Below are 15,726 nucleotides of genomic sequence, written 5' to 3'. Positions count from 1 at the left end.
CCAGCAGCAGGACCGGTACCTCCGCCTTTGTGCAAGGAGGAGCAGGAGAAGCACTGCCAGAGCCCTGCAAAATGACCTCCAGCAGGCCACAAATGTGCATGTGTCTGCTCAAACGGTCAGAAACAGACTCCATGAGGGTGGTATGAGGGCCCGACATCCACAGGTGGGGGTTGTGCTTACAGCCCAACACCGTGCAGGACGTTTGGCATTTGCCAGAGAACACCAAGATTGGCAAATTCGCCACTGGCGCCCTGTGCTCTTCACAGATGAAAGCAGGTTCACACTGAGCACGTGACAGACGTGACAGAGTCTGGAGACGCCGTGGAGAACGTTCTGCTGCCTGCAACATCCTCCAGCATGACCGGTTTGGCAGTGGGTCAGTCATGGTGTGGGGTGGCATTTCTTTGGGGGGGCCGCACAGCCCTCCATGTGCTCGCCAGAGGTAGCCTGACTGCCATTAGGCACCGAGATGAGATCCTCAGACCCCTTGTGAGACCATATGCTGGTGCGGTTGGCCCTGGGTTCCTCCTAATGCAAGACAATGCTAGACCTCATGTGGCTGGAGTGTGTCAGCAGTTCCTGCAAGAGGAAGGCATTGATGCTATGGACTGGCCCGCCCGTTCCCCAGACCTGAATCCAATTGAGCACATCTGGGACATCATGTCTCGCTCCATCCACCAACGCCACGTTGTACCACAGACTGTCCAGGAGTTGGCGGATGCTTTAGTCCAGGTCTGGGAGGAGATCCCTTAGGAGACCATCCGCCACCTCATCAGGAGCATGCCCAGGCGTTGTAGGAAGGTCATACAGGCACGTGGAGGCCACACACACTACTGAGCCTCATTTTGACTTGTTTTAAGGACATTACATCAAAGTTGGATCAGCCTGTAGTGTGGTTTTCCACTTTAATTTTGAGTGTGACTCCAAATCCAGACCTCCATGGGTTGATAAATTGGATTTCCATTGATTATTTTTGTGTGATTTTCTTGTCAACACATTCAACTATGTAAAGAAAAAAGTATTTAGTAAGATTATTTCTTTCATTCAGATCGAGGATGTGTTGTTTAAGTGTTCCCTTTATTTTTTTGAGCAGTATATATCTGCTTGTATGTAAGCTTATGTTTACCAGTGAAGTTGAACTGACACCCAATTGTTTTCACCCTCATCAATGCTCCGTCTGTTTGAACATAAATAAATGCATAAAACAATAGCAGTGACTGTAATAATACTGTAATAAAGACAATCTATGGGGACTTGTGTAAATGAGGGGTGGGGTTGCTGTTTTTCACTTATTTACAATTGTATAGGACTGTCTTGCCACTTGTCTAAACATTCTTTTGTATTTTAACTTGTAGGTCTTGCTTGACTTGTGCTACTGGGCCATTGGACGTTCTTTGTGAAGAAACACTGAATACTTTCAATAGGCAGTCTCTTCTTTCATTGGAGAGAGAAGACCATAGCTGTGCTGGGGGAAACGGTGGAAAATCTAGGCTGATGATCACAGCCCTCCAGTGGGTACAGACCTAGACAGAGGAGGCTGACTGTGTGGATCCTGTAGCCAGACAGGGTGCACTCCTCTGGGGGATGGAAGCAGCAGGACTCCCCTGTGAGTGCCACAGATCTCCATGGTGTGATTGTGTGGAAGAAGAAGAATAGCCCTGCTGTTATCTCATCCCTCCTTTCCTCTCTTCATCCCTCTCTCCCCCTCCCCTGCTCATTGAGGATGAGAATGAGGTGGAACTACACGTCACCTTCAACGGCGGACTCGCACAGAGAGAGGGTAATGCATAGGTCACTCTTCCTCTTGCTTCTCTTCCTCTCATCCCTCTGCTCCACCTGTCTATCCATCCATGTGGAGACAGCAGAGAGCCACAGTACGTTTACCTGTGAGCCAATAGGACTGCGGATGTGCCAGGACCTGCCTTACAATGCCACCTTCATGCCCAACCTCCTCAACCACTACGACCAGCAGACGGCCGCGCTCGCCATGGAGGTACGGACTATAGCTGTGTCTGTATATATGGGCATTGCTGCTGCCCCAAAGGGATAATGGTTTATGAATAGAGACTGATATGAGGTTGTAATTGGAGTGTTTGAGCTGACATAGAATCCAACCGACTCAGGTTACTGGCTGTTCTATCCTGTTCAGAATGAATGGGCAAGGATAGGTTTTTACAGTCAGTAGGGTACTAGCTTTAGCCTACTAGTAATTATTTCTCAGCAGATTTCAAGGCTGCCATTTTTCTGTAGTAGAGTTTTGTTCTGTAGGGGAAAACCTTGTAAAGGGGTACAGTTAGGGGTAAAACCTTGTAAATACATGTCTTTCTCTGTCCGTATGCCTGTGGCTTGTAGGCGATGTGTCAGAGACACAGTATTTTCTGATTGGATGATGAAAGGTCTGACTTGTGTATGTGTGTCATCTGCTTGTCATCCAGTTAGATGCATTAGTACCATTAATGACTATGATGGCATAATGTTATCTCCAACTTTTCAAAATGCCCTCATCTGTTTTGTTATCCATCACCTTACTACACATGTACACTCAGTGTGTATATAGCTTCCAGAAACCATGTAGCTGTACTTTCATCTTTTGCCTCGCTTTCTGTCCTCTGTCTAAATCTAGTTGTAGCATGATGATGATGATGACATAACTTATGTTTTGCTGCAGTGGACCAGTTATGTAAATATATTATGAATGAAGTGTAAAAATCCAATCTGGTCCAGAAATTCCCAGCACAGCTGTTCCTCATTTTCAGATTATCTTGACCCAGTCTGAATCACCCGAAAACAACACATGGGGAAAATCAACCAGGCGATGATTTCTTTTCTGTGTATTCAATCATTGAGCATTTTTGTTGTTGTTGAATTGTATCAACATATATTAATGTTAAGATTTTAAACTAACATCTGTTGTTGAACTTGATTTAATCCAGTAGAGAAGATGCCTAACCTAAACCCTACCCTGCAGCCCCAGAAGGCAGCTTTGCAAAATTGTTGCAACAAGAGGAGCTGCAATGTGAGAGTGTTCTAGTTCTCTCTCCCAGTCACCCTGGCAGCATCAGTGGAGGGCTCTGGATGTGGGAACCCGCAGAGGAAATTTAATAATATCCCTCACGGGACACTGGCTATACCCGCTCTGATTCATAGTGTCTTTGTGTGTGTGTGTGTGTGTGTGTACGCGAACACGGCTTACATCTGTCTCACCAGAACGCTGTGTAAGCTCTGCCTTTAGTGAACCACATCCAATTACAGCAACAGAAAACAAGTTATATCGAGTAGAGCTGTAGCCCTGGCTGATACAATGCTGTGTGAATGGCTTGTTGAGCTGTAGCTGGGCCCTGGGTTTAGTGCTGTATGTTTGTCTGAGGCCTGTAGCCCTGGTTGGTGTTGTAGCTGTGCTGTGTATCCTGTGTGATTGACAGCAGGTCTATTGGTGCCAGCTGACATTATTCACCAGTGCTAACTAGCCGCTAATCTTCCCCAACGCTCCACAATCGAGGGTTTGATTCTCAGCGTGGAACGATTCTCTCCCACCCGACACTGCAGTCAATTAAGCCTAGGGGGAGGAGAGGGGGGAGAAAGGGATGTGGCGAGAGGGTTGAGATTAAAAGGGAGAGAAAGAGTGTGTGAACAGCCGAATGAGCTCCTGAGTCACAACAGAGCACCCAATGTTGCACCCCCCCCCCCCCCCCACACACACACACACCTGTATATAGCCTCGTTATTGTTATTTTATTTTATTGTTTTTTTTTTACTTTTGTTTATTTAGTAAATATTTTCTTAACTCAATTTATTGAACTGCATTGTTGGTTAAGGGCTTGTAAGTAAGAGTTTGACGGTAAGGTCTATACCTGTTGTTTTCGGCGCATGTGACAAATAAGATTTGATTTGACGCAGTGGTGGCAGCCAGGTGGGTCCCAGGGTCTTATGGTTCCCGGGGGAAATGGTGCATGATGACATACATCACTCTGGAGTTGGCCTGGTCTGACAGGAGAATAATAAGGATATTTCATTAATAATAACTGATTGGATTTATCCCCTCTACCCTCTAATAATAACCCTGTACACGAGAGACCAGATAGACCTGAGCTGAGGGACAACTACATGAGAGAGACAGAGTAAAGGAGGTAGAACAGGAGAGGGAAAGTGGGTGAGTGGGATAGAAAGAGAAAGTGTCTCAGACTGGAAGAGAGGGACAGTCAGGGTGTGTGGGAGGTCTTTCTCCACCATGGTGGCTCTCTGTCTGTCTGTCTCTCTCTCCCAGCATGGGGTCCTGGCTGCCTCAGCCCACAGACTCTACTCTGCTGCTCTAATCAACTACACTAAACCCTGGGAACACCACTTGACCACCAGGTCCTTAAAACACACACACACGCAAACACACACACACACACACACACACACACACACACACACACACACACACACACACACACACACACACACACACACACACACACACACACACACAGCTACCCTGAATTGGGTGATTATGCCATTCAAAGTGTCAGAGAAATGAAGGGAAGCCTTTAGTATTTAGTCTTAAAAGCCTTAATTATCTTGCCATTTCTATAGAGCTTAGTTAAAATACAGAGAAACAATCAGAACGTCAATGCATTTCCACACATAGCCTTCACCAGAGACAGACAGTTGGCTGGGATAGCACTGGTTAGCCCACACCTTGGTGAGACAAATCAAACCCATTCATCGTTCTAAACTGTGTAGGCTAGTAGTAGCTATATCCTATATGGTGATGGCTTATCCTCAGTGTGCAGAGAGCAAAGTGCTGAAGAGCAGAACAGTCCCGTGATGAAAAGCATACTTACAGTGCCTTCAGAAAGTATTCACACCCCTTGACCTTTTTCAACATTTTGTTAAATTGTGATATTTTGTCACTGGTCTACACACAATACCCCATAATGTCAAAGTGGAATTATGTTTTTCGACAGAAGCCCAAACAGATATAATATTTGACTAAAACCTAATAATTTCAAACCTTGCTTACATTTGGTATACAAGCACATATACAGTGCATTTGGAAAGTATTCAGACCCCTTTACTTTTTCCACATTTTGGTACGTTACAGCCTTATTCTAAAATGGATTAAATATTAAAAAATGTCCTGAGCAATCTTCACACAATACCCCATAACGACAAAGCAAAAATACGTTTTTAGAAATTTTTGCTAATTTATTACAAATAATAAACATTATTTTTGATGGTAGTCTACTTGTGGTAAATTCAGTTGATTGGACATGATTTGGAAAGGCACACACCTGTCTATATAAGGACCCACAGTTGACGGTGCATGTCAGAGAAAAACCAAGCCATGAGGTCGAAGGAACTGTCTGTAGAACTCCGAGACAGGAATGTGTTGAGGCACAGATCTCTGGGGAAGGGTACAAACAAAAATCTGTAACTAACTTTGAAGGTCCCCAAGAATACAGTGGCCCCATAATTCTTAAATGGAAGAAGTTTGGAACCACCAAGACTCTTCCGAGAGCTGGCCGTCCGGCCAAACTGAGCAATTGGGGGAGAAGGGCCTTTGTCAGGGAGGTGACCAAGAACCGAATGGTCACTCTGACAGAGCTTTGTGGAGCTCTGTTGAGATGGGGGAACCTTCCAGAAGGACAACCATCTTTGCAGCACTCCACCAATCAGGCGTTTATGGTAGAGTTGCCAGACAGAAGCCAGTAAAAGGCACATGACAGCCTGCTTGAAGTTTGCCAAAAGGCACCTAAAGGACTCTCAGACCATGAGAGACAAGATTCTCTGGTCTGATGAAACCAAGATTGAACTCTTTGTCCTGAATGCCAAGCGTTACATCTGGAGAAAACCTGGCACCGTCCCTACGGTGATTCGTGGTGGTGCAAGACTAGTAAGGATCGAGGGAAAGGTGAATGGAGCAAAGTACACAGAGATCCTTGATCCCTGCTCCAGAGCGCTCAGGACTTCAGACTGGGTCTGAAGGGTCAGCTTCCAACAGGACAACGACCCTAAGCACACAGCCAAGACCAAATAGGAGTGGCTTTGGGACAAGTTTCTGAATATCCTTGAGTGGCCAAGCCAGAGCCCGGACTTGAACCCGATCAAACATCTCTCAGGAGAAACCTGAAAATAGCTGTACAGCGACGCTCCCCATCCAACTTGACAGAGCTTGAGAAGATCTGCAGAGAAGAATGGGAGAAACTCCCCAAATACAGGTGTGCCAAGCTTGTAGCGTCATACCCAAGAAGACTCGAGGCTGTAATCGCTGTCAAAGGTGCTTCAACAAAGTACTGAGTAATGGGTCTGAATACTTATGTAAATGCAGTGCGATTTTAGCATGTAAATCTTGGTGGGGCAAAACAATATAATGTGGGATGCATGCCAGCAAAGTGACTACACAACACAACACTAAACAATACATGAATTGCACTATAACGGTAACAAACGGTGCCCACAAACTGTTAGGGCCTACATAAAGCTGTCCCAACACCGTACCACCACTACACCTGGCTATCAGCGGAGCCTGGTCTGGCAGCAAAACAGTTTATTCAGACTCATTTACTGCCTTTAAAAAAACATAGCTGATATGGCTGACTTGCTTAAACAAATGTGGTTTCTACTGACGACTGAGATGTACAAACTATGGCATAAGGAGATGACAAGCGGATAAGAGGCAATCTGTAATTTTGATTAAGACATTAATTAGCGAGCGATGACGGACGTAGTCAATATAACTATTTGTTCTGCACTTTTGAAATGTACAGCGACAGAAATCAGAACAGGGGCCGTTCTTACAGTGTACTCCTTGTACAGCAAGTCAGAACCGTAGGATAAATAAAGAGGGCATGTAAACAGACAATGAAAGCTCTTACAATATTTGATTATTTGTATTTTGTATTTATTATGGATCCCCATTAGCTGATGCCAAAGCAGCAGCTACTCTTCCTGGGGTCCAGTAAAATTAAGGCAGTTTATACAATTTTAAAACATTACAATACATTCACAGATTTCACAACACACTCACTGTATACCCTCAGGCCCCTACTCCACCACTACCACATATCTACATAACTAAATCCATGTGTATGTATAGTGCCTATGTTATCGTGTGTGTGTGTGTGTGTGTGTGTGTGTGTGTGTGTGTGTGTGTGTGTGTGTGTGTGTGTGTGTGTGTGTGTCTGTGCATGTGTCTGTGCATGTGTCTGTGCATGTGTCTGTGCAAATGTTTGTGCTGCTTCACAGTCCCCGCTGTTCCATAAGTTGTTTTTTCCTTATTTTTTAAATATAATTTTACTGCTTGCGTCAGTTATAGGCTACAACTGATATGTAACATGTATTAATGCCAAAATAACATGCAAAACAGGCAAGCCCCCCCCCCCAAATATTTATTATATATACACTACCGTTCAAAATTTTGGGGTCACTTAAAAATGTCCTCGTTTTTGAAAGAAAATTACATTTTTTGTCCATTAAAATAACATCAAATTGATCAGGAATTCAGTGTAGACATTGTTATTGTTGTAAATGACTATTGTAGATGGAAATGGCTGATTTTTAATGGAATATCTACATAGGCGTACAGAGGCCCATTATCAGCAACCATCACTCCTGTGTTCCAATGGCACGTTGTGTTAGCTAATCCAAGTTTATAATTTTAAACGGCTAATTAATCATTAGAAAACCCTTTTGCAATTATGTTACCACAGCTTAAAACTGTTGTTCTGATTTAAAGAAGCAATAAAACTGGCCTTCTTTAGACTAGTTGAGTATCTGGAGCATCAGCATTTGTGTATTTGTATTTATTATGGATCCCCATTAGTTGCTGCCAAAGCAAATTCCTGTGCTGTTTGCACCCTGGTAGGTTGATTGTACACTTGATCCAGATTACAGGCACTGGTTACAGTTTGACATGTTTTCCTGAGTGGGCAGCTTGATGATAGCCAGTAAATATTTAAATCACCCAGAAAATATACTTCTCTGTTGATATCACATACATTATCAAGCATTTCACACATTTTATCCAGATACTGACTGTTAGCACTCACTGGTCTATAGCAGCTTCCCACCAGAATGGGCTTTAGGTGAGGCAGATGAACCTGTAGCCATATTACTTCAACAGTATTTAACATTAGATCAACTCTAAGCTTTACAGGAATGTGGTTCTGAATATAGACCGCAACATCGCCTCCGTTGGCATTTCTGTCTTTTTGGTAAACGTTATAACCATGTATTGCTACCACTGTATCATCAAAGGTATTATCTAAGTGAGTTTCAGAGATAGTCAGAATATGAATGTCATCTGTTACAAGCTAGTTATTGACTTCATGGACCTTGTTTCTTAGGATACATATGTTAATATGGGCTATTTTTAGCACTTTTCTGGGTTGCTTGATTGTTTTTAATGCTTTACTGGGAAGCTTATCAGAGGTAGACTTACTCATGTTATTTACATTGGAGCTGATAGTGCAGGGTATTGCACACCGCCTCAGTGCTAACAGTGTAACTCTGGTTTATAGGCTCATGATTACTGCTTACAATAGCTGTAGGATAAAGAGATGTATTTGGTGCAATTAAATGACTTACATTGTGTTTTCCAATGCCCCTAAGAACATGTACATTTGATGCAGCATTATGACGACTCATTGTCACAATGGTAGGGATTAACTGAGCTGGTCTTGGATCATTTACCAGTCAGGAGTCCAGGAGCCAAGATTATTTGGATGGACTCTGTCATTCCTGTAGAGTATCTTCTGTTTCCAGAAGGTGTCATAGTTATCAATAAAAGTGACTCCAGCAGAGCTACAGTAGTCTTTTAGCCAGATGTGTAATGCCAGCAGTCTGCTGAATCTTTCACACCCGCGGCCCAACGATGGTACTGGATCTGAAATTATTGGCCGTTTTTTGGAGTCTTTTAACGCTAAAATCAGTTCTTTAAAATCCATTTTCAAATGTTCCGAGCTAGCCCTCCTGATGTCGTTTGACCCCACATGGACTACGACAATGTCCTCTCCCGGCATCTGTGGTAGGACAGTCAGAAGCAGCCTTGTTATGTCCTGTACTGGTGCTCCTGGGTAGCACAGGGTTTTTGGGGACCAAGATGTTTCTCACCATAGAGCTGCCTATGATGACAGCTGGTGATGTTGAATGGGCCTGTCTCTCAGGCAGCCTCACGGTCTGGTGAGGCTGGGAGCTCGATTACTTCAATTACGGGCTCAAAATGGCCAGAAACAAAGAACTCGTCAGTCTATTCTTGTTCTGAGAAATGAAGGTTATTGCATGCAAGAAATTGGCAAGAAACTGAAGATATCGTACCACGCTGTGTACTTCTCCCTTCACAGAACAGCGCAAACTGGCTCTAACCAGAATAGAAAGAGTGGGAGGCGCCGGTGCACAACTGAGCAAGAGGACAAGTACATTAGAGTGTCTAGTTTGAGAAACAGACGCCTCACAAGTCCTCAACTAGCAGCTTCATTAAATAGTACCCACAAAACACCAGTCTCAACGTCAACAGTGAAGAGGTGACTCTGGGATGCTGGCCTTCTAGGGAGAGTTGCAAAGAAAAAGCCATATCTCAGACTGGCCAATAAAAATAAAAGATTAAGATGGGCAAAAGAACAGACACTGGACAGAGGAACTCGGGCTCGCCATCTACACCAGGGCCGCCAGTGTACCTGAGAACCCTGCTGTAGATGGTGCATTTTGGTGTAGGATTAAGGGAGTGCTGTTGGTTTTAAATCCTCAATGATTAAGTCAGGATCTTTAAAGGGTAGGCTGGTCCTAAATCTGTGGATAGTGGCAGCTTCTATCTATGATGTATTGACTGTATTATAAAGCCGTTGTGACATAGGAGAGTAGTTGATATGAGTCTGATATGAGTCTGACACACTGAATGGTGTGTGATGCAGCCCAGAGGGCAGTGTTGTGTGACAGGAGCTGTGTGGGTGGTAGTGATAGTATGTGTGACTGTATGTAGGGATGGTACTCATTGTATGCTGTGATGGCTGTGGTGCATACACATTCAAATAGACAAAACATGGGAACATGTTTTGATTACCTCTTCACAGGGGTATGCGCATAAATACTCCTAGTGTGTGTAGGTGTGTGCACTCATGTACATACTCCCTGACCTCCAGCAGGATGAGGACCATCAGAAGCCTTGATGTCAGATTGGTCCGTTTCTCCTCATCCCCGGTTACTATGGTACCCAGAGCGGAAATGCAAAAAGATGAATGCCAGGAAGAGAGGAGGGGAGCAGGAGAGATCTGATGAGAGAGAGATATTTATGGAGGGAGGTGAAGAGGAAAGAAAGGAGGTGGGTGTATTGCAAGGATGGATAGGAAGGGTAGAAAGTGGATGTATATAGGGATGGCAAAAAGAGTTGAGAGAGGGAGGAGGGGAAGTGGGCATGTGCTGGAATGCCAGGAACGGCTCTTGTCTGATCCGGATTGAATGATGGAGGAATGAATAAATAAAATGAATGAACGAATGACTTGGAGAGTGTGGGAGAGGGCTGTCTTTTAGTCCCTCTCTTTTCAGAGAATAGGAGTGCAGATTAAACTGTTTGTCCTCCTGCTCTAATCATGACCAGCCCCCTCTCTCTCTCTGGAACGGTTGAGAGAGGAGGGAGAGACGCAGCCCAGCATGGACAATAAGGTTACGGAACAAGAGAGAGAATGATTGGAAAATGGAAATGGTTGATGCTATTTTAAGTTTAAGGGTTAGGTTGAGGGTTTTTGGGTTAAGGTTAGGTTAAGGAGTAGTGTTAGAGGTTAGGAAAAGTTGGATTTTGAATGGTCAAAACATTTGACTCCCCCAAAAGTCCAGAAATTTCACGAAAATAAAGCTGTGTGTGTGTCTGGTAAACACAGGGCTCGGTCAGACAGAAGTAGCAGGTTCTCACATTCCCAACACCAATCCCATTGACTCTCTGCTCCTCAGGAAAACTGCCATTCTTTTCCCCTTTTCTCCTCCCTTTCTCTCCTTCCTTTCTCTCCTTCTTTTCACTTTTCTCTCTCCCTCTCTCTTCTTTAAGCCAGAGACATTATACAGAGTTTCTTCAAGAGTTGGCAAACTGGTTTTACTACCGTAACCCTAATCTTCACACACACACGCACACACGGTGCAACTTGTTTTTCTCTGTATCTGCTACCAACAGCCCCACCCTGTACCTTACAACTATCTGGGGATGAGAGGAAGGAGGGACGGAGAGAGAGGGTGAATGAAAGGTTATAGCGATAGAGGGAGGCTGTGAGACAGATAAAGAGATGAAACAGAGAGAGTGAGATTTATTTCCCTGTCTGGAACTATCCTCCAGACCCATCCATCACTGTCCCCCTCAAACTCTCAGTTGACAGCCCAGGACAGGCAGAGTCTGCTAGGTGTCTGCACCAGACAACTACCCCTCTCCTGTGCCTGCCTCTCTCTCGCGCTCTCTCTTTCAATTAAATTTACCCCCCCTCTCTCTCGCGCTCTCTCTTTCAATTAAATTAAATTTACCCCCCCCCTCTCTCTCTCTCTCTCGTGGGGCTCACTAAGGTAACTTCCATTCAGTCTTTCATTATACAAACCGTGGCTTCTACCGGAGAGAGAGAGAGGAAAGGAGGGAAACTTAATCCGGCTATTGAAGTAGTGGAGGAACAGACGGGGTCTTTTTCGCCCCAACCAAAATACCCTCCCTGTTTCACATACATCTCCTCCTACACACACAACCCACACAGCCTTCTGCCCAGCACCCCATAAACACCCCCAACGCTGCTGCCAGCACACACTCCTCTCCTATGGAGAATCTAACATGACCTTGTGTCCTCTGGAAACGTCATGTCTATGTAGCACACACTATGATACAAAACTCTTCCATTAATTAAAGGGGTTCAGAATACTCAACTCACCATAATCCTCAGTTTAGAGCTGGGCTGAAACAAAAGCATGCACATCGTATAGCTATTCTCCTGAGACCAGTTTTTCAAAAGTTATCTATCTGGACTTCGCCTATCGGATAGGATTAAATACATAGAACTATAATGCATAGATTGGGTGTCTCCATTCAAGGATTTGTCCGTTCTATTCGTTCTATTTTTATGCATGGAATCCTATCCGATAGGTGAAATCCAGATAAATAACTTTTGAAACACTGAGCCCAAAGGGTTGTGCAATCACCCCAAGGCTTATTTTAGGGGCGAAGGCTTTTGTCTTGTTTTTGAGCATGGACTGCAGAACAAAACATTTGCACCCAAATAAAACCAGGTCGCCATGAATACAGATTTGATCACCGTTCTTATCCCCTCCTTTGACGCCACAATCAAACCACTTAATGTCGATATTATCAGTACACACAGTACACACACACAGTGGTAGAGAGACCAGCACAGTACACACACAGTGGTAGAGAGAGAGACCAGCACAGTACACACACACAGTGGTAGAGAGAGAGAGACCACCACAGTACACACACAGTGGTAGAGAGAGAGACCAGCACAGTACACACACACAGTGGTAGAGAGAGAGACCACCACAGTACACACACAGTGGTAGAGAGACCAGCACAGTACACACACAGTGGTAGAGAGAGAGACCAGCACAGTACACACACACAGTGGTAGAGAGAGAGAGACCACCACAGTACACACACAGTGGTAGAGAGAGAGACCAGCACAGTACACACACACAGTGGTAGAGAGAGAGACCACCACAGTACACACACAGTGGTAGAGAGACCACCACAGTACACACACAGTGGTAGAGAGAGAGACCACCACAGTACTCACACAGTGGTAGAGAGAGAGACCACCACAGTACACACACAGTGGTACACACACACAGCGGTACACACACACAGCAACTGTACCGCCCTCAACCGCAAGGTTCTCCAGAGGGTAGTGAGGTCTGCACAACGCATCACCGGGGGCAAACTACCTGCCCTCCAGGATGCCTACAGCACCCAATGTCACAGGAAGGCCAAAAAGATAATCAAGGACAACAACCACCCGAGCCACTGCCTGTTCACACCGCTACCATCCAGAAGGCGAGGTCAGTACAGGTGCATCAAAGCTGGGACTGAGAGACTGAAAAACAGCTTCTATCTCAAGGCCATCAGACTGTTAAACAGCCATCACTAACATTGAGTGGCTGCTGCCAACATAAAAACTCAAATCTCTGGCCACTTTAATAAATGTAATAAATTGATTTAATAAAAGGTATCACGAGTCACTTTAAATAACGGCACTTTAATGTCTACATATCCTACATTACTAATCTCATGTGTATATACTGTATTCTATACCATCTACTGCATCTTGCCTATACCGTCCGGCCATCGCTCATCCATATATTTACAGTTGAAGTCGGAAGTTTACATACACCTTAGCCAAATACATTTAAAGTAAGTTTTTCACAATTCCTGACATTTAATCCTAGTAAAGATCCCCTGTCTTAGGTCAGTAAGGATCACCACTTTAATTTAAGAAGTGAAATGTCAGAATAATAGTAGCGAGAATGATTTATTTCAGTTTTTATTTCTTTGATCACATACCCAGTGGGTCAGAAGTTTACATACACTCAATTAGTATTTGTTAGCATTGCCTTTAAATTGTTTAACTTGGGTCAAATGTTTCGGGGTCCCATTCCACCTGACAGAGCTGGTGTAACTGAGTCAGGTTTGTAGGCCTCCTTGCTCGAACACGCTTTTTAAGTTATACCCACAAATTTTCTATAGGATTGAGGTCAGGGCTTTGTGATGACCACTCCAATACCTTGACATTGTTGTCCTTAAGCCATTTTGCCACAACTTTGGATATATGCTTGGGGTCATTGTCCATTTGGAAGACCCATTTGCTACCAAGCTTTAACTTCCTGACTGATGTCTTGAGATGTTGCTTCAATATATCCACATAATTTCCCTTCCTCATGATGCCATCTATTTTGTGAAGTGCACCAGTCCCTCCTGCAGCAAAGCACCCCACAACATGATGCTGCCACCCCCGTGCTTCACGATTGGGATGGTGTTCTTCGGCTTGCAAGCTTCCCAACCTTCTCCTCCAAACATAACGATGGTCATTATAGCCAAACAGTTCTATTTTTGTTTCATCAGACCAGAGGACATTTCTCCAAAAAGTACAATCTTTGTCCCCATGTGCAGTTGTAAACTGTAGTCTGCCTTTTTTATGGCGGTTTTGGAGCAGTGGCTTCTTCCTTGCTGAGCGGCCTTTCAGGTCATGTCGATATAGGAGTCGTTTTACTGTGGATATAGATACTTTTGTACCCGTTTCCTCCAGCATCTTCACAAGGTCCTTTGCTGTTGTTCTGGGATTGATTTGCACTTTTCGCACCAAAATACCTTAATCTCTAGGAGACAGAACGTGTCTCCTTACTAAGCGGTATGACAGCTGCATTGTCCCATGGTGTTTATACTTGCGTACTTTTGTTTGTACAGATGAACGTGGTACCTTCAGGCGTTTGGAAATTGTTCCCAAGGATGAACCAGACTTGTGGAGGTCTAGAATTTTTTTCTGAGGTCTTGGCTGATTTCTTTTGATTTTCCCATGATGTCAAGTAAAGAGGCACTGAGTTTGAAGGTAGACCTTGAAATACATCCACAGGTACACCTCCAATTGACTCAACTGATGTCAATTAGCCTATCAGAAGCTTCTAAAGCCATGACATCATTTTCTGGAATTTTCCAAGTTGTTTAAAGGCACAGTCAACTTAGTGCATGTAAACTTCTGACCCACTGGAATTGTGATACAGTGAATAAAAAGAGAAATAATCTGTCTGAAAACAATTGTTGGAAAAATTACTTGTCATGTGTAACCGATGTGAAATGGCTAGTTAGTTAGCGGTGGTGCGCGCTAATAGCATTTCAATCAGTGACGTCACTCGCTCTGAGACTTGAAGTAGGGTTTCCCCTTGCGTTGCAAGGGCCGCGGCTTTTGTGGCGCGATGGGTAACGATGCTTCGTGGGGTGTCAGTTGTTGATGTGTGCAAGGGTCCCTGGTTCGAGCCCAGGTTGGGGTGAAGAGAGGGACGGAACCTACACTGTTACACATGCACAAAGTAGATGTTCTAACCAACTTTCCAAAACTATAGTTTGTTAACAAGACATTTGTGGAGTGGTTGAAAAACGAGTTTTAATGACTCCAAGCTAAGTGTATGTAAACTTACGACTTCAACTGTATATGTACATATTCTTATGCACCCCCTTACATTCGTGTTTGTAAGATAGTTGTTGTGAATTTGTTAGATTACTTGTTAGATATAACTGCACTGTCGGAACTAGAAGCACAAGCATTTCGCTACACTCGCATTAATATCTGCTAACCATATGTATGTGACCAATAAAATTTGATTTGATTTGGTAGAGAGACCAGCACAGTACACACACACACTGGTAGAGAGAGAGACTAGCACAGTACACACACACACTGGTAGAGAGAGAGACCACCACAGTACACACACACACACAGTGGTAGAGAGAGAGAGAGACCACCACAGTACACAAACAGTGGTAGAGAGAGAGACCACCAAAGTACACAAACAGTGGTAGAGAGAGAGAGACCACCACAGTGTACACACAGTGGTTGAGAGAGAGAGACCACCAAAGTACACAAACAGTGGTAGAGAGAGAGACCACCACAGTACACAAACAGTGGTAGAGAGAGAGACCACCACAGTACACACACACAGTGGTAGAGAGAGAGAGACCACCACAGTACACACACACAGTGGTAGAGAGAGAGAGACCAC

At 44.3% G+C, this 15,726-nt stretch overlaps 1 protein-coding gene across 1 annotated transcript in view; it reads left to right on the top strand.

The window, feature by feature from the left end:
* Nucleotides 1–15,726, top strand: part of LOC115172796 (frizzled-3-like) — a 43,188-nt gene that overhangs the window by 1,639 nt on the left and 25,823 nt on the right. Inside the window, exon 2 of the mRNA XM_029730550.1 lies at nucleotides 1,356–1,993. Within this exon, the coding sequence (XP_029586410.1) occupies nucleotides 1,724–1,993 (270 nt within the window). The 5' untranslated portion in view covers nucleotides 1,356–1,723. The remainder of the gene's footprint in view (nucleotides 1–1,355; nucleotides 1,994–15,726) is intronic.

Source organism: Salmo trutta, chromosome 33 (assembly GCF_901001165.1).
Source record: "Salmo trutta chromosome 33, fSalTru1.1, whole genome shotgun sequence".
NCBI lineage: Eukaryota > Metazoa > Chordata > Actinopteri > Salmoniformes > Salmonidae > Salmo > Salmo trutta.
Note: the sequence above shows the minus strand (reverse complement) of the source record. Positions and strands in the feature narration are given on the sequence as shown.